Source organism: Agrilus planipennis, unplaced genomic scaffold (assembly GCF_000699045.2).
Source record: "Agrilus planipennis isolate EAB-ADULT unplaced genomic scaffold, Apla_2.0 scaffold52, whole genome shotgun sequence".
Lineage (NCBI taxonomy): Eukaryota > Metazoa > Arthropoda > Insecta > Coleoptera > Buprestidae > Agrilus > Agrilus planipennis.
The window spans coordinates 39,104-59,703 of record NW_020438883.1 but is presented as its reverse complement, the minus strand read 5'-3'; the positions used below and the strand labels follow the sequence as shown (position 1 = coordinate 59,703).

The 20,600-nt window shown below is 34.8% G+C and overlaps 1 protein-coding gene across 3 annotated transcripts in view; it reads left to right on the top strand.

Annotated features, from left to right (window-relative positions):
• Positions 1-20,600, top strand: part of LOC108734660 — a 196,167-nt gene that overhangs the window by 150,845 nt on the left and 24,722 nt on the right. For all 3 annotated transcript variants that reach the window (XR_001937419.2, XM_018466302.2, XM_018466301.2), the window contains exons 9-11: positions 6,958-7,159; positions 7,617-7,719; positions 15,960-16,175. Coding sequence is in view for 2 of the 3 variants with exons in the window: in XM_018466302.2 (XP_018321804.1) it covers positions 6,958-7,159; positions 7,617-7,719; positions 15,960-16,175 (521 nt within the window). In the remaining variant the exon portion in view is untranslated. The remainder of the gene's footprint in view (positions 1-6,957; positions 7,160-7,616; positions 7,720-15,959; positions 16,176-20,600) is intronic.

Sequence of the window (20,600 nt, the reverse complement as noted above, 5' to 3'; positions counted from 1 at the left end):
CAAAATACGACCTTATGAAGATAATGATGAATTTTTATTTGAAACTTATCTTTCTAAAAAGCATACCTTGCCTTCTAGATCTAAAAACCTGGTTTTTCCCATCTTTGGGACTCCTTCATTTGTTATCGCACTCTTTCGAAGTTTAAAAATATAGAGTAATGCTTAACTTTTCCCCGGCTACAACAAGGTGCAACTCCCATCCGGCAACAAAGTTATGTAGGGAAAAAGTGCCTATTTATTAACTAAATGTTTATTCGTGTAGAGTAGGTACCTTGTAGCAGCATTTTGTAGAACCAGAATTTTTGGAAACTTATTACAATTACAATTACACAAGATATGCTGTTATTAACCCTTTTTTGAGTTTATCAATTACCGAAAGATATTTAGATCCTTTTTCTAGCATTATTTATTAGCAGTTACCTATAGATAACATAATTTCTATTTATCATAATACAACACTATTAGATAATGCAAAATTTCTTGCCATTGACAGACTTCAAATGATTAGAAAAAAAGGTGTTGTCCAAAGGATAGCAATAAATACCAATAGCTTGAATTGTTTGCGGCCGTAGGTTCGTTAAACATTCTTTACTGGCACTTACATTATTTATTGTATCTCGCTATAGAAAGGTGTATTATTAAAATCTTTAGCTCCAATGGTCTCTACTGATTTTCGTGAGATTGCTTAGAGCGTTGGCTTTTTCCTTTCTTTTGCAATGATCTTTTACAAGCCATGGTCGAGTGGTGTTTCAGGAGGCATTTTTAAAAGTAGAAGAAGAGGTTTTCGCTTTTGTATATGTATGTATATATATATATATAATGATAGCTAAGTACAATTTTGTTCTATTCGGCTAATGTATCAGCACAATATCATGTTACTGTCTTTCTTGTAACGTGAATAAAAGTCTTGCAGGTACTTTTTGTGCTTCATCGTCTTACAATGTGCACTAGCAATTTTGTTCGTGTTCAGGAAAGTTTATAAGAGTGAATATCACCTTTTTGTCCAAGTAATTGCTTTTTTAAGACACTCTCGACTTTTAGAAAGTGTAAAGACACCAAAGCAGTCTTAATTTTCGTTAAACTATTTTTACGAAATAATTTGTAAACCTTGATATTTACAGACAACATGTGTTGTGTCAGGAATATAAATTTCAGATACAGGAACTTTTAATTAGGGTCCCTGTATAGTGGGTCAAGTCAAAATCAAACTTTCACGAATATAAATCCTAAAGTTTATTTTATTTAAATAATCGATACAACTAACTAACTTCTTGTTCTTAACTTCATTTAATTAATATGATTGCTTTTACGAATTAGAAATTAGACACTGAAAATAATACGGTATTCTCCCCGTTTCCTCTTTTCAATGGGTTTATAAACCCTGGGTTGACTTGGGATGAGTTCTAAGAATTTTCCAATAAGCTGCACTAGAGCTGACTTCGAGTCAGTCATTCAAGGACGTCAGTGAGACAACAGGAACATACCTACCCGAACTTGATGCTGTTGATTGCTTAGGAATATATGGTTGCGGTAGGTAAAGACAACATGAACGAAGTGTCAAATTTGATACAGATTCTTTGATCCATGTTTTGGAATATGCAAAAGTCGAGGACGAGCCAAAACACATGCAAGCAAAACAGCTGGCAAAAATTCATTCAACATTGAACATGACCGAACTTTCATAATTCACGATACTTTTTGAGCAAACCTCGTACAGTATCTGGATTCAAAAAATTTACATCTCGATTCTCTAGTCGCCGGATACTTTTCTTCTTTAAAAACTTGTTGTCCTTCTGTTCTGTCTGCAAAATCAGAAGAATTTCATCCATGTGGATCTTTTATGACAGACAGTGAGCACGTAGATGAATTTGAATGCGAATTTCAGATTCAGGCCGTTATTTTCTGACATACCTACTGCATAAGATGTACAGTATCTACGTCTGTTAGACGTAATAACAATAAATGGATACACTTAAGTGTATAGTTACAATCTTTTTTTAATTAATACATCGGAGACTGTTCGACAAATATGTATGTTGCTTATCAACGTTGCTATATTTACACCGTTTCCGGGAGTAAGAATAATTTTATTACATAAAAATAAACCAACGGTTTGATAAATCAAAGCAATTATGTTAACTGCTTAATTAAAAACGCATCGAGTCGTGCAACCGCTTTTTAATTAATAGAAACCGTTATTTACATGAGATATTGGTCAATACTAAACAATAGATTTGTTTTACGTAACATTTTCTATACTTACAATTAGTTTAATTTTAATCAATATGAATTATCAATGGATACTTTTACAAGAATGAAATTGTGTTGCAATTTCTTACTGGCTTAAGCGATCTGACCTAAAAGTTTTTTTGTTGGATTTCATTATCTCATGGTCACCAAATGGCCACGTATACAATTTAATTGTTTATTGCAAATTCCGTTTAATTTGTGCATTTGTTTGGCATTATATACGAGGCCTGTTCAAAAACAACACACTAATAATGCCGCAGCCACCGTATTCCCCAGATTTGGCCGCTGTGGCTTTTATGGACGGCATCTAAGGAGGAGCTGAACAAGATCACAAGAAATGCGCTTTGAGTGTTGTTGACACAAGTGTATAAAATCTGGTGGGGATTACTTTGAAGGGGACAAAATAGATATTTATGAATAAATAAATAATTTTTGAAAAAACACAAAATTAGCCATACTTTTTGAACAAACCTCGTACAGGGCTGTTCACGAAAACTATGAAGGATTATAGTGCTGCTAGTCTTGATTTATTCCAATTAATTTTAACAAACGAAAATAATTATAACGATGATTGTTAAAATAAACGCGGGTTCTCCACTTTCTTTAAAATTTGTAAGTATTACAGTTGAAATGTGTTATAATAAGTACTGATTTTGTGATGTTATGGAGGTTTTAAGCAGATAATGTTGCAAAACAAGGTTCGTTATTGCGTTGTCGTCTCTGATATTGTTAAATATGTAAATACCTTGAAAAAACCCACAACCGGTTAGGCGAAACGTTAGTAATTAAATGTAAAATAAAAAGGGCAGGGCAAGGGACAGACAGAGACTAGCGGCGTCGTCGGAAAACATATACGACGTTACAATTTTCAATTAACGGCAATGGACCAGTGGTATCGATGGTCGCCTGTCATGCAAACGTTCACGGCCTCTATACTCAGGCGATACTATAACTTTTTTCTTAATTTATGTATATTAACCTTTTACTAATTTCTTTTTAAATATTAAATGTATTAACCAAAGAATGTTTTGTTTTGTAATAAGGTTAACACTTGCGAAGTGTCGTGACATAATCAAATTCTTGTGCTTATACTGTTCTTGTTTATTGTGTTGTTGATGTCATAACTCCATGCACCCTTTTCGAATATATTAATTGTTCTCTCTAATTGAAATAATGATAAATTGCAGGAACGACACGAACTTTCTATCAAAATTTAGATTAAATTGCGAGAGGTCGATTAAAGAACACAAATTGAATTAAAATAACATAAAGAGAAATGCCAATTTATTCAACAGTCTCTTACTTTCCGTTCATTTAACTTATTTGAAGCGATTACTTTAATTGAATAGATTTAATTGCGAAGAAATTTAATTTTTTGGGTCGTCAGTTTAACAGATCTATAAATGTAGGCACACGGTGTCGCGTTAATTGTTAAATACAAATTGCATATGAGTGAAAAGAGCAAATAAAAATATAAAAATATCTCATATCATATATTTAAATGGACTTTGTTGGAGCATACGTAATCCTAAAATGTAGCATCGTACTACAGATGGCGTTTACCGCGCCATTTGTAGTATTTAAAACGCACTGTTAAGACAGCAGGTAAACGCTGGTCTGTGTTCTGTCGGAGCTGTCTTGCGACGCGCTGATGAGATCCAAAAAGATCGAAATCGCGATCCGCGTCTGGCAGTTTCGACAGAATACAGACCACTTCGAATTATTTTATTTGCTAATAAAATGATTTTGTTGTTTTATTAAACTTTAAATTAAATTTTATTATTATCTTGTTGGATATCAACTTTTCATTTACCCGTATAGATCCCAAAATCTTGAAATTTGAAAATCGGCAGCTTTTATAATTGCTTGAACCATTATTATTGTGAATGTGGACCTTTATTGTTCGGTTTGGCTATTAGCAGTATGTTTTTTTTTAAGGTGATATCTATTTAATTAGTTGTACCAGTTATTAAACAGGTTCTACTTGGCCCCGGGTGATGTTCTGCTTTGAATATCATTGAGTAGGTTTCTGTATTACGGCATTATTATTAAGTAGCTCTTTCTAGATGCTCAAGAGGATCAAGTAGATATATGACATCATATATTTTTATCGCAAGAACACACATTTCCAGTTGGCCTAGGCCCCTAAATCATTTTATATTAAACGAAAGAATGAAAACCTAGAAGATAAAAACACCTTTCGTTTGTACTTGTTTTCTGTTTTTTGCGACAGTTGATAAATATCTAAGGGAATAAAAGTTGTTATTTAATTTAAAAACAAATAAGTAACTAACTGTAATAGTCAAATAATTATTTTGAATTTGTTTTATCATTACTAAAATTCAAAGAATATTCCATTTTCGTTCAGCGTCAATGTTTTCAGAATATAAATATAGATGCGTACTGCGACTGTCAGATTTGTTAGGTTAAGAATGCGCGTTAGGTCATGTGCAGTATCTATTCTACTAGTCGACTTAAAAATATTACGCATTTCACAGAAGTATATATTGCTATTATACAGCGCGACGCTCTTAATTTCTGCTTTTCATTTTTTAAAGCTTATTGTGTTTCCTTATATTAATGTATCAAAAATTGTTGCTTAAGTACCATGATTATTCCTTTTCAAAACTTTTATTGTAAGAATTTGCGAGCAAAGTTTTACAGTTTATTTAAACACCGTAACATTATTGTTTGCTTAATGGCCGAGACGAATTTCGTAGAAAAACAAAAACAGTTGCGAAAAAGGCAATTTAGTAAACTATAATTGATTATGTTCTACATTGTTTTTAAAAATATATATGCGATGACGAATTGCCGACTCTTTTCTTTGTGAAAGGTGATGAAGTCATCTTTATCAGACAATACATTTTTCTTTATTTGCTGTCTATTAAAGGTTGTTAAATTATAAACAAATTAAAATGTATGTATGCAACAGGTATACATAATGCTGTTAGAAATTTTAGACTATTCGTACGTATTAAGGGATAGTGTCATTAAAACATTGTCAGTTATTTCATTATTGCATTTTATTAATATCTTCATTAGCCATACAAAGTCTAATGCCATAAATTACTAGGTATACGTATTCAAACACGTGCATACCCAGCCGGACAAATAAATAATTTAATTGCCTGTAGAAACATTTGCTTAAAATTGCTATCACAACCACCACTAATAATTATTAGATAAAACTGCCACAAATGTAGCACTCCTGTAAAGATTTCTTATTTAGTACATCAGAGTAGAATAGGATCTGTTTTTCATAAAAATAATATCCTAATTGAACAGGATCATGGGTATTGGATCAAAGAAGATGCAATTAACTTTATGTTTATATTTATAATTTTGAAATTCAGTTAGATAAGTTGAGGTTAGTATTATTTACATGTATGTGTTACTAATTAACGTGTATACATTATTTAAGGAATTGTTTTCCATAGCTTGATAATGTCTCAAGAAATAGAGACGAAAAGTCGCGATTCAACAATGGTTTAATTTTTAAAATTTGTTTTCCTAATACCCAGGACCCTGTTCAATTATTGTATAAGGAAAGTGATTTTATCATGATAATATTTTAATCTTTGTTTGTTTGACGGGCTAATCAAGTTTGGAATCCCCTAAAACGTCACGATGCAGGCTCAAAGGGTATATTCCAAAAAATATTATATTGACCAAGTTTATGTCTAAATGCATTCATAGGTATTATGACCGGGTCCAACAAGTTTACAGAAGACTTTTGTGAAAGGCAACGATTTAGGTCTATTTTAAGTAGTGCTACATTGGTTTTTGGTATATCTACATTGAGGAGTTGATGAGTCAGGGTTCTTAATCGGATTTTGTTATGTTGAGATAATAAGTTACTTTCATTACTCTGTCGGCATCTAAATTACTCTACCGTGATGCCATTAGATACATTTATATCTTTTACTGTTATTTCCACATTGATTCTTTGCAGACGAAACTATTTTTGATCATTACTCTAATGAGCTGTACCAAATTAAATTTTATTTATCTTTTAAGTTATAATTAACCTTAACGAAGTTTTGTCGGCACATAAACTACTTTGTGATTGCTATAGTTTTAGTTAAATTGTAGCGATTATAAATATTCCCTAAAATGTTACAACATCTTAACTTATATTAGGCATAAAGAGTCACCAACGTATACCTAACCGTAATGAAAATTTACTGTAAAAAGTAATGAAAGCAATTTGAAACTATGAAGGGGTGCTACGCTTTGTTCAAATGATTTTGAGAATTCGGCTGGTTTAGAACTGTTCTCAGATAAACAGAGGGGAGAGAAAGAGATAGAGAGATAGAGGAGAGAGATTTCAGAAAAGAGATATATTTTCAGAAAGACGTGGTCAAAAATAAAAATAAATGCTGACAGAAGTTACTTTTGTTTCAAGATAACTATTCACAAAATTTAAACAGAAAATAACTTAAAAATTTTAAGACCAAATAACTACAAAACCCAATAAAATGATCTGTTATTGCAATAAGCAATTTAAAAACATAGAACGATCTTGCAATACAGTATAATAAAGGCATTCTTGAGGAGAGACGCCCTATAGATATACCTTCAGGAATAAATTGATTAGATTACATGAGGCACCATTTTCTAATACTTGTGCACAGTTTAGTCCAGTTGGTACATGTTTTGGTGGTTGTTTCCGCTGTTGCTCATGTTCGACGTCTTTTGTTTCAGGTGCCGAAAGTGTCTTGAAGAAGTTCCGCAAGACGTTTTCTCTCCGTTTCCAGAAAAAGGGAAGTAAAGATAATTGCAGTTCGGAACATGGATCGGAGGTCCTTGGCGATCCTTCCGAAGAAGAATCACCGCAACATATTCCTCTTCATCCTTCAAGTTTCGAAGAAACAAAAGATGATAACTACGAACATAATAAACACAAGTATGTTATTAATAATATGAAGTTCGTACAGATAGTTTATGCTGTAAATTTACAAGAAATATATGGTAATATGTTGGGAAAACGGTTCAAAACCGAGCTTTGGTTCTATATTTTTCGATAAATTTTACTCCAAAGCTCCAAATGCAACCTTTGTACAACTAAGCTTAGGGTTGCGCATTAGGAACGTGTCCAAATCGTTCTCTATCAACTTTGTAAAGTTTGAGTTAAAAAATCGAATAGGTTTAGTACTTAGACTTAGTCCGAAGTCCATGATAAAGTTACATTTCGAGCTTTGGCGCTAATCAAACGTTCAATCCCAGATTCGGTCGAATAATACGAACTATGACCATACATAGACTGAAGGGATGATATTTTTCCGTTAGTCAATGTTCTGTATTATGTATGAAGCACGCATGGACTTTTATATATCTAGTAAGATTTTGTTACATTGTTTTAGATTTGGTTCCTTGGTCTGGCGTTCCAGCAAAGACCGCAAAAAAACCAACAAGGCTGCAAGAAACGTCAAGTGCAACAGCGGAGACAGCGGCATTCAAATAGAGGTATGACTGTTTTTTCTATTTTACCAGCAAAACACATTGTTTCCTTGTACTGTAGATTAAATATCTTTAACATTCTATTAGACAGATTTTGTCACGTATTACATTTTGATTTTTAATGCCATTTTCGAGACTAAAACTATTCATCTGAAAAGACACCATAAGGATTACGGAACTATCCTAAGATATTCTCGAAAATTCGCAAAGTAGCATATCAACGTATTAAAATTTATGGTAATGGTTGATACCAAGCAGCATAGCCTAGTGCCTGGAAGTTTATACCATGTTTAGATCATTGCTTAGTATTCGGGGAGATATCAGTCCAATTCCGCGTCCTTTCGCTCTGATCCAAGATTTTCTGCAATTTCCTTGGATCACTGAGGCAAATATGAGAACAATAATATTCCACAGATAGTCTTTCACTCTCTTTTGTCTTCATTTCGTTCGTCTCATCATTCTCATCTCAAACACAACCCACCCATTCCCAACATTCCTGAAGGAATACTGAAGAGGGCCTTCCGCCTTGCCCTTCGGCGTAGTCTTCAGGGACTGCACAAAAAAAAAGAAACTTTTGGGTGTTTCATTCCCACCAGCCAGTAATGCTGGTGAGCGGGCAGTCCCTCCGGACTACGCCGGAAGGTAGGGCGGAAGGCCCTCTTCAGCCAGCTTTCAGGAATCGTGGGAATGGGTGGGTGGTGGTTCGGGTGAGAAAGTTGAGACGGAGGAAATGAAGACAGAAGAGAATGAAAGATTATCTGTGGAATATTACTGCCTCAGCATTTGCCTAAGTGATCCAAGGAAACCACAGAAAAACTTGGACCAAGGCAGACGGACCCGGAATCGAACCGGCGTCCTCCCGAATGCTAAGCAATGGTCTAGACCTCTAGGCCATGCCGCTCGGTTTGGACTACACACTGACCAGCATCAATAGCTGATTTGGATAAAACACCTAAAAAGTTTTTCTTATGGTCGAGATATTTCTGTTATCTTTCTATCGAAAATTTTTACTCCATTTAGATAATTATGCGTATGTATATGCAAGTGTAGACAACCAATTCTTTGTTTTATTTACTAATTAAATAAAAATTATTTATTAATTAGTATGGACGATGCGCGATAGATAATAAATATTCAAGTTATTGTTGTGTATAAATATAAATAGTTATCAGTGTTTAAACAATGATGTTCTAAATTTAAACTTGAGACCCAAGAATAGTCGATGTGTGGCTTTTTTGTTTAGGACATTGGCTTTTCATTGCTCAATAAAGTTTTCCAACGCGTTTACCCTTCAATTGAATATACATATGGAGCTAATAGCAGGCATTGTTGTTAGTTCCTTATCTCATATTACAATGGGAAAATAAGCTGACACGTATGCTGTGCAGCATACAAAATTATCTAGTAGTATATCGTATCGTCTGTTGTCAATACTTTTTGGACTGCCAATAATTTTACGTTTTTTAGGTACCTACTTTTATTTTTACAAAATAATTATGTTCCAACATTGTCCAATACCTAAAAAACATAAAATGTAAATCCTTAAAGGTTTAAAACATTTACTAATTCTATCATAAATTATTTGAGGTGTAGCGATTTAGTTCCTGAAATTTCGGTACAACAACAATTAATAAATTAAATCACAAACAACAACAATTTTTAGTAAAACCGGGTGAAAATCGTCTGAAATCCTTCGCGAATTAGAAAATATACATGTGGGGCAAAGAGATTAATTAAAATTTCCCCTTCTCTATATTCAGGCCATTATCTACCGTAAATATATTCCTTACGGCAGGACAATTTCATGCTGACGCCCTCGAAAACATATTTTAAGAGTAGGGCAGGCACTTGCATAGAAGGACAGGAGTGAAATGTTTGATCAAAAAAGTATCTCCATGTTACCACATCCCCTCTACTATCCGGATGTAGCATCGTGCGACTCTTCTCTTCTCAAAAATGACATGACACAATGTCACCTTAAGGGTACTCAACATAATGGCATAAAAGAGGTCAAAGCAGCTATGACAATTCTGAATTCAAAAGATTACGAAGAGTGCTTTCAGGAGTAGGAAAAGAGTTAGCAACGGTGCATAGTGTAAATGTCGATAAAGATCATCATCATAAGATCGTCAGTCCTAAGACTATTTGGACACGCAGCTCCACTCTTTTCTGTCCTGAGCTAATCTTCGCATTTGCCCAAAACTAGAACAATCCCCGTCCTTAACTATTTGCGAAGAGTAATCTAATCCACGTCTACCTCTCCTCTTAGCTTCCGTTTCTGCCTCTAGACTAGACTTTAATGCCGGAGAAGGTGTCCTACCAACCTATCTCGCCTATTTCTTATTGACTCATAGAGTCCTCTGTTAAAGTATCGAACAAAAATTAATTCACCTCTGTTTTATTTCAAATTCCCGGAACTTAATTACTACACCTCGTACAATCAATATACACTCATATTAAACACAATGTACGTTTGATTCAATCGTCTGTTCTATTTGTTAGTTGTAGAACTGCAGGTGGTTACTGTAAATCACTTAAAGTGCCTACTCCAGGATCGACCAAAAGTCAATTTACTTGTGTTTTGTTTACAAAGTCTCGGAACTTTATTGTCACACATTGTACACATTACACATTTTTCGAATTAAGTAATAATTATACTTTAATCTTTATTTTTGATGGAACTAATATTGCAACCCTTTCGAACATAATTTTCTTATCAATATTTAAAAATCTCATGTTAGTATGTTCGTACATACTAATCTTTGAAACCACTCAATCGATTTTAATGATAGTTTTTGACTCTATAGGTGTCGCGCTATTGTCGAAGCCTAAAATTGTTTTAAAATTTTTCGACGAAAATACTTTTTTGTATAATTTTTGGATTTCTCGTCCAAAATTAAATACACAGAACCCAAAGTTTTACTTCACTGAGGCCCCATCCTTCAAAATCTTTGTTAAGACATTATACCTGCGGGCTTCCCCGAATCCTTCTAATTGCCGCCTTCGTTGCATTCGCAGTGCATCTGCCTTGTATTCTTGAAATTTGGTTTTTCCCTAAATTATAACACCATTGTGTACCATCCAGCTACGAACCTTTTGGTGTACGTGACTAGTGTCGTTGGGAGTAGTGACCCGGGAAAAATTCCATAAACAGAAATAACACAAGTGGGAGAAATAGGTTGAGATAAAAAAAGGACAGAACAGTTCAGAAAAGACAGTATTAGCACATCCATCAAAGCAATCGCTTCAAAATTCAATTCATTTTTGTAATCTTAAGTTTAAGTGTGTATGTATAGGGTTAATAAACGTATTTAATGATACGCATCTTATTAATCGGACATACGCTGGTCCTTCGAGTTGTTTAATTGTTCTTACCGAACAATATATGTGGTACAGCAGTACACCGGCGAAAGATAGGTATATAAGTTTTTTTACTTTTCCTTCGCCAAGCGAGCCAAGCTCCGTAACAATCTTTTAATGTGATTTCAAGGATTTTTTGTAAGAGAATAAGGGTTATAGGTCATTCATTCTGTTTAATTCACTAAAAGTATAAAGGACTACTCCAAGGATATAATCGAAATCCTCGCGGACGATGTTGCAGGCAACATCTACTTGTAGGTACATATAAAAATACATTTGACTACATTTGAAACGGTTTTATACAAATTTTCTTTTGCTTATCACATATACTTAGCTGTAATATCATCTATTATGAGCTCCTAGGTACTTGAATTTTCTTGAATACTAAAAAAACTTGACTCTTGCCTCTTCTACTAAAATTAACGTTCCTTGAGTGTCGAAATTACATTAGTTCATTCCGAATTGCTTGCTATTTTTCCAGTAGTCAATTGAATATTATTCAAGAATTCAAGTGCATTTGTACCGTCGCATTTATAAATGTTGAATTGAATGTCAACAGAACGAAAATCCAACATATATCTTTTCTAGTACAGTTCTCGCCTTTTCTGCTAAATTTTGTTAAAAGTTTCAACTGCATACATAAATAGCAATATTTCAAGAGCTGAAAGCTCTACTCTCAAGCACAACTGCTTGCTACTGGCAAATTATTTCTGTCTATCCGTTTAGAAAGCACCGTAATTTTTAGTAATAATAATAATAAAATGTTGCAAAAGTTTTCCTTAATTTTCCGAATGTAGGATATTATGTTTATACGTATGTATTTATAACGAGGAATAAATCTTTTCATTTAAACTCGAGGGAAAATTGTTTCTCTTGAACTAGTTTAGTTTCAAACTAATTTCTGCTTTTGCGTAGTTTTGAATTTATAGAATTGGCTTTAAAGGCGACAAAACATTTGTGTTTGTTCATTTTCCTTAATAGAAATTTCTATTTCAGGTAACGATAAAAAAATAACTGTTTTATCATCATCATCATCATAAGGTCATCAGTCCTAAGACTGGTTGGACACGTACCTCCACTCTTTCCTTTCCTGAGCTAAACTTCGCATTTCCCTAAAACTAGAACAGCTCACATCCTTAACTATTTGCGAACAGTAATCTAATCTAGGTCTACCTCTACCCCTCCTAACTCCTGTTTCTGCCTCTAATATGTCTCTGACTAGACCTTCATGCCTGAGAAGGTGTCCTACCAACCTATCTCGCCTATTTTTTATTGACTTGCATAGAGTCCTCTGTTCTCCTATTTTTTCCAATACCTCTTCATTTCGAACCTTTTCTACCCACGATATCCTCATCATCCGCCTATAACACCACATTTCGAACGCTTCTAACCTTTTCTTTTCCGCCGCTCCCACTGTCCATGTTTCGCACCCGTACAACGCCGTGCTCCAAACATACACCTCTAACAACCTTTTTTGAATTTCTAAATTTACGGTTCGCTAGCATAGAAGTGACTTCTTTTTATTAAAGGCGACACGACCCTGCGCTATCCTCTGCTTTATATCCCTACTACTCCTTCCATCCTCACTTATCTGACTGTTTTATATCTTTACTTTATTTATTTTATTTGTAAAATTTACGCTTGTGTATGATGTCCTTTTTGCTGCTAAAAAGATGATCTGCCAAAATCACTCTTGAGTTTCTTCAAATACTTTTCTGATATACAATCTGATACCTACTTCTAATCACAGGGAGTGTCTTATTCGTTTATGTACAATAGTATCTTAATAAAAACGGACAGACAGACACATGGGTGATCTTATAAGGGTTTCGTTTTCCAATAGGACGTATGGAACCCTAAAAAGCGCAAAATTTAATTTGCAAAGAATCATTTCAATGTAAAGTAAATGTCTGTAGGACCCTTGTCTATCGAATAATTTATAAATTTGATTTGGAGGGATTTCGTCTTGTGGTTGTGAACTGTCAACAGTCCTCTGTCAGATGCAAGAAATGAAATGGTCCAAAATTTGATAACAATTTCTCCTGAAATTATTCAGCTTCTGTAACATTTCTCTATTTACCTTCCAATCCGCTTTCCGGAAACTTTTATATTTGGAGCATATTTAATGAGTTTGGGATTGGATGTTAAAATTTCGTTATCGGTTTCTTTATTAATCGACAGCATGGCAACAGCTGTTGGGGTAGCCTGCCTTCTAACAAAGCCCGTCTTATTATTACTCTTGCTCCCCTTTCTGCCTCGCAAAGCTTTGCGGATGAAGCACAAAGAGGCTTTCGAGAAAGACGCCAGCTTAACTACATATTATATGACCGCACGGCCGCCTCACCCGTGCATGTGTGCGTACACAGGTATATAATATACACAAACGTATATATATGTATATGTACATGTGTGTATGTGTAAGAAATAGGCACCCGCTTCGCGTTTGTGTATCCTTCTGTGTTCTGTTCCTGGCTTCTATTCTTTGTGCTTTAGATTCGTCCAGTCGAAGCCGAACTGTTTGTGCTTGATATTACATAAAACTGAAAGACACACTGTTTGTGTTTGTTTATGTGTGCGGATTTGTTTCATAAAATGTTGAGGGAGATGTCCTGGCTTAGAAGGGTTTGATTTATTTTTTTGGTTGAATAGGTGCTTTCCCTGCTGTGAAAGAATATAATTTTCCTCGCCTTTGAACATTGCTAAGGTTTCGTTTTCCGGTTGCTCCGATTCTCTGAAAAGCTTGTGTTGTTCATTGGGTATGTGCTCTTTGACGAATTTCCTACTATAATTTTATTTATTTACACTTCATACGCACTTGCTAACTTTAACGAACGTCTAATTTATCCACGACGTCTCGAACTACTTATACATACTGTGAAGATTGAGTGGGTTGGAACCAATTCTTTTAAAATTCAAGGATTTGTTTTTCGAAAAACGCCCGGACACGTAGATCTTTACTTTTAACTGCTTTAACTTAATTTTTCATGATAAATTGATGTATACAGGGTGGTCCAAAAATAAGCAACTACCACCGACTTGTGTTTCAAACGAAAGCACCTACTTTTTATTAAATTTTTGAATTCTGCATCGAATTTTAAGTGTTTCGTTCACCATATGCTATACTAGTTACGTGGTCTAAGTGAACTATTCTGCCCAGACGTTTCGTCAGCTACTGCGGCTGACATCCTCAGGGGTAGTGCTATCTCAGGATGTCAGCCTTAGTAGCTGACGAAACGTTTGGACAGAATAGTTCACTTAGACCACGGCTCTATAGCCCGAATCTTCATTCTACTATGGATTCCGGCCGTGAAAGCCTTTGTTCTTATATTTTGGTTAAGGTATGTGGTTGGATTTATTGTATTTCAGCTCTAATTCTGTTCGTCAGTTCTTCAATGTTTTCCTGTTTATTGAAGAGAACCCCATAGATAAAAGTCCAGTGTGACCAGGATTGGAGACTCAGTCTCTCCTTCCTATCCCTCTATTTAGGAAAATATTGTTAAGGTAATCTCGTACTATTCCTGTTGGAATCATACCGAATCTATTGATATATTTGGGTACTCAGCATTTGGGTTAAACGCAGTTAATCTGGGTATTATGTAACTACATGAAACATGGTAAAAATTCGATGCAGAATTCAAAAATGAAATAAAAAATAGGTGCTTCCCTTTGAAAGTCGGCCATAGTCGCTTATTTTTGAGACATCTTGTAAAAACCCGCAGCCAAAGACAAAGATCAACGTGTCTGAATGTTCTTCCAAAAAGAAAAACAAACTCCTAAATTTTAAACGAATTTCTTCCAATCCACGCGCCCTCGCTGTATATACAGCTTCTCCATGCATATATCAGCTGATTCCGGTTATTTATAGCATAAGGTACTACTTGAATTGATGTCCGTTGTTTTTGCATACAATAATGTTGATTTTCAAATTACGGAGTAAGCAGTTTCAATCAAAATACCAACCATTATTAGCACAACGTTTCCCATTTTTTCGTTAATAAATGATTTCCACAATAAAAGAATTATGATTCTTTTGAAAAGAACCATGAAGGCTCCTATCTGAAAGACTATGCTGTATCAAACGAATAGAAGTGACGTCTGAAGAATACAGTGGACAAAAACGTATAACTGGACATTATCCTGCTGTAAAATAACTGTTGCAGCATGCTTCGTTCCTTTGACTTGCAGCTCTCCATATAGTAACTGGTCAGTTGTTCTTGATAACGGACAGCTGCGACGTTATTCATATTACTTCTTATAGTAATCGATTGACTTGACTATCTGTCAGTCACCTCTTTATATTTTTATGGAATTTTTCTGGAACAGCTTTGAGATACGTTTGGAATCTTCTCGTAAATCATTTGTACGTATTGTGTTCTTGTATGTGTCATGCCCGGTTGCAAGTAATCGATTTGATCCGCGCCTGCGGGCACCCATGGGTTTGTATTGCAGCATCTACCGTTGAGCAGATTTTAAGCTCCCTCGTAAAAAAGCATGGAATCCTTTTATGATAAGTTCATTCATCTATTATTTCAAAAGAGCACTTGGTCTTAAGATGACTTCAGAGGTAGTTACCAAGGATCAGATAGAGGTCACCATTGTGTGCTCACCAAGTAACTTTTGAATGTATGGAACATTTCTATAAAATCCACGTTATCTACTTATTTGAAGAGATAATCGATTGGATATTGTAGTAAATATCGAGCGCTCTTTTGATACATAGCTCTTGCCCATGACAATTTTTAATGAGAAAGTCCTAAAGAATTTCGACAAGGATTTTGGGGGGGTCCTTTACAATTATTATTATTATTAGTGTTTTTCTTTTTGCATTCGTTCAAAACTTTGAACAAAAAAACACTCGAATTTTATAAATTGCAAATTTATTTCAGTTGGTGGGTGGCGGATGTGGGGGTGCAGGTGGCGATAGTTCAGAGTCCCATGCCGGCGACACGGACCCCGGAGGAGCAGGTGATGACAACGAAAGTCCCCCGACAGTTCGTCGAAGGGCGCCAGCATCTGACTGTGGCAGTGGCGAACATCTCAAAGTGGTCCAGTCCAGACCTCACTCGGAGCTTCTCAACCAGGTGCTCATCGACAAATTCAAGGTAAGCGTGATGATTTATGTGCAATCTACCACTACAGTGCTCGTGGTTGTTTTTCTTCCACTTCCGGCCCAGATTCAATCTGTATTCATCCCTCTTTTGAAAGTTTTTGTTGGAGACATCTGCCTCGGTTTCTATTTTTAGACTGGACCAGAAACAGATTTGATGATAAACATGTTAAGTTTGACACACTTGAAATATTAAACAATACATACCGCCTTGTATACCCCCATTAAATATACTTAATGATTACCTATAAAATAGGTGAGATTAATAAGACGAAATCAAAATGCCATATACTTACTTATATTGTATTATTTTTATCACTTACTACTTTTTTATTTTTTGTCAATAGTTTACCTACAGTTATAGAAGCATTTGTTTTAAATATTAACATGAAAATTCATTTTCAATTTTTATCTACCATAAATTACCTCAAGTTAATAAGGAAAAAATTGTTGCTGTTGACAGAGCCTTGCCGGGCTTGGCCAGAGCATTGGTGTCTAAAGTCAAAGGTCTCGGGTTCGATTCCCGGCGAGGGTGTGACAACAGCAACAATTTTTCCTCATTAACATGAGTTAATTTATAGTGGATAAAAATTGACAATGAATTTTCACATTATATTTAGTATTAACCACTATTGAATGTCAAAGTCTTTCTTATAGCATTAATTTGTTTTGTTAATGTATTTATTTAAAGTTTAGACGTTTTATGCCGTTGCTAAAATTATTGTAATGTTCGTGGGTTTAACAAAATTACTTCTAAGACTGATAACGACAAAAACTATTTATTTACACTAATGTTGATATATCACTATTCACTGCGCTATTTATTTCACTGCTATCACTGTCAATTTATTTCTCGATTCACTTCTGCAACAGTCAATTTATTTCTCCTCGTCTCTGGCGATCGTCTCTTCCTTTAGATACTCTTTTGTTTACTTTCTGGAACCTTCGGGAAACATCCTGATAGTTTATTTTTTTTCTTTGAACTGTTTAACTGCTTTCTCAGAACGCAGATACGACACACACATTTACAAATACGGCGCACATGAAGAAAGACGCTCGCGGCCAATCGATAAGCCGTTCACGCACACGTGTGCCCGATCGCACACAAACACACTCGTGCTCGCTAAACTATTTTAAAAGTCTTAACAATTTAAAATTATTATATACCTATAATTTTTAATAAATCGATTTTGGAATGGTCTTTTTAAGGTAAGTACGTATGTTCCACATATGTATTTTTATTTTTTATATACGAGGACATCAAGCAAAAAAAATTTTGCGGGAAAGCGTTATTGCTTCAAGCATTAAGAACCTGTGCTTTTTAGGGCCCATTAATTTCTCATATAAAGGGCGGAGCTACAGGAGAGCTACGTGATTTTTTCTTTAAGGTGGCATTACCTATTTTACGATTTTTTTACGACTCTATCCATACGTGACTTTATGTTCGATAAGGAAATATATGTTTATACCTTGTATTTGAGAAAAGAAACATTTCATGGCTAATATTCAGCAGAAAATCAAAGTTATTACATATTACGAAATAATAACCGATTATTGGTTAAGGTATTGTTCTATTTTTCAAAATACTGTGCAGAAATATTTTATTATTCCTTGCAACTGATAATAAATAGAGAATAAACAAAACCTATGATTCCACAAAACGTTTAGAAACCTAAAACGTATTTAGCCGTCCAACTGAGAGTGACTCCTGGGATTTTGTCGAATTTTGGGATTTAAGTTTTCATTTAGTGACTTTATACAGCATTCAATTATATTTTGTATATTAGCATGGCCTTCTGGTCAAGTGAGTATAACAGGTTTCAGAGTATTATGGATATTAGATTTCTAAAGAACTGCTGCCGACCAAAGGTCTTCTCAAATTTTATTCAAATTAAATGCAACTTCTTGTTGTATTCAACTAAGAGAACCATCTTATTATCAAAACAGTCTCTAACTGAGGATGACATCTAAACGTGTTTTTGGTTTCTAAACGTTTCGTAGAATTTTGAGTTTTAGGTGTTTATTTGGTTACGTTCGACACCACTTAATTATATTTTGTATATCTGAATAGAGACAATGTATCACTATTTGGTGGGTGCCAAGTACTTGCTGCTACTAAAGCATTTCAAACATTTCAAGCCTTTTCAATTGATTAAAACATTTAAGTCTTGGTTTGAAATTCATCGACACTGCTAGACGAAGTTCAGAATTTCAATCTTGTCAGATCTCATCAGTGTCCCATAAACAGTTCCGATCAATTACAGATTTTTTTTGTATAGATTATTCTCGAGGAGGGGAAATCTTCAAAAGACATCCCCTGAATGCCCCTCTGCAGGGGGTGTCTTTTGAAGACTTCCCGTCATGTCAGATTTTTACCGACTAAAACCCCTCCTCGAGTGAAGAGATAAACCGTGAGGGTTATTCATCCCCGGGAGGCAAATGGAAGGTTGGGATTGGGGAGAGGGTTGAGAAGGGAAAATGGTTAAGCGTGGGGGATATCAATTACAAACTAAACCGTAGAAGCCCCTAAGGAGCGAGTTTTTGTAATATCTAAATAGAGGCTGTATATCGCCATCTGGTGGGTATTTGTTACAACTAAAGTATTTCAGTGCATTACTACAGTATTTCGACTTGTCTAACTGAATCAACGACACAATTTATCTACGTGATAGACACGTAAACCAATTGATATGAATGTCTTGTATTTTGTCAGAAATTATGACCTTATTAGATCTCATCAGCGCGCCATATGCAGTCTCAATAATTAACTGATCAAAACGAAAAACCTAAAGAGCGAGCTTAGAAGTGGCTACTAAATTTATCGAAGAGAAATCGTGAAAATGTGTGGAAATACAGTGGGTGTTTTCCAAGTACTTTTTACAATTATAACATTGTCTTATATCAAACTCTTTATAGATGCTCAGCGATTATAAGTATAGTATGATTAGCGCTATGAAATTAATGATTTTTCTTTTTTAACCCAACTCATAATGTTTTCTACGTATTAAGATTACTTTTTTGGGAATAGGTAGTTACCAAAGTATTTACCCATCTTTCAAACCTTTTGAAAACAAACCTTTCAAGGTAATTTTCATTAGCATGTAGTGTAAAGATTTTAGTACCTACAACTATCTAAAATGATTTTTATTTTCGGTATATGACGAAATATATTTGCACTGAAAGTTATTGAGTAGGTATTTAAGTACCTCCAAATGTATAGTACCTACCTATATGTGGTGTTAACAAAAATTCATTAATATACAAATAATACTCAAACGAAGTTTCTCAAATGTTATGGTTTGATTTTGTTTGTACCTAACTGATTATTGTTTTGCCTTGAGATTAATAACAAAGTACAAAATTCAGAGATTTATTCTTAATTACCTGTGGCAATGCCTACCACCATCTGAGTCAGTAACCTTTCCTTTTTATTTTGCAATTATTGGTAAAGGAAAATCAGCTATTTGCACACGATTGTTAAAAAAAAATCGTATCTATAAAATTTTCTGCATTATAGTAACTAATATTATAAATGTGAAAGTGAGCTCGTATGTTTGCCTCCATTTCACGCCTTCAATTCTACTATTCAACCGATCATCACAAAATTTTGTACACATTATCGGGGATATAGAAAAAAAAAAACAACGTGTTATTATATAACACGCTACTGAAGTGAAACTTCTTCGAACACACAAACATATCGGGATAGGGGTTAAGGAATTGTTTTAATGGTACTATTTGTACACTATGAATTTAAATTTTACACTATACATGCTGGAGTTGTCTGTAACGAACGTTGCACTGAAGCGCGCTCACTTCTCAAGCGATCCCCACTACGAACTCGATTACGTGACCGCGTAGAGGGGGGACATCCGTTGCATGATTTCGTTACATAGCGACTCGCATGAAACGAACTTACCCTATCGCGCGTAAAGAAGTTTCACTTCAAAAAATACTGTTCGCGACGGGTAGAAAATAGAATAAAAATACATGCTACTTACCTCAAGCTAAAACGAAAATGTACCTGCCTAGACTGGTTATACTGAGCTCAAAAGGGGTTATTCTAAAACTAAACTAAGTGTGAGTAAAATATTTCGTAATCCTAAAATGTAGCATCGTGCTACAGATGGCGTTTACTGCGCCATTTGTAGTATTTTCGAAAACGCGCTGTTGAGACAGCAGGTAAAGGTTGGTCTGTGTTCTGTCGGAGCTGTCTACGACGCGCTGATGAGATCCAAATAGATCGAAATCGCGATCCCCGTCTAGCAGTTTCGACAGAATACAGACCACTTCGAATTATTTTATTCGATTAAGCCAACGTGCCTATCACGTTGAGGTTGGCTACGCCGGGATTCGTTTTCAGCAAGTAGATATCCACACAAGTGGACCTTGTTGGAGCATACGTAATCCTAAAATGTAG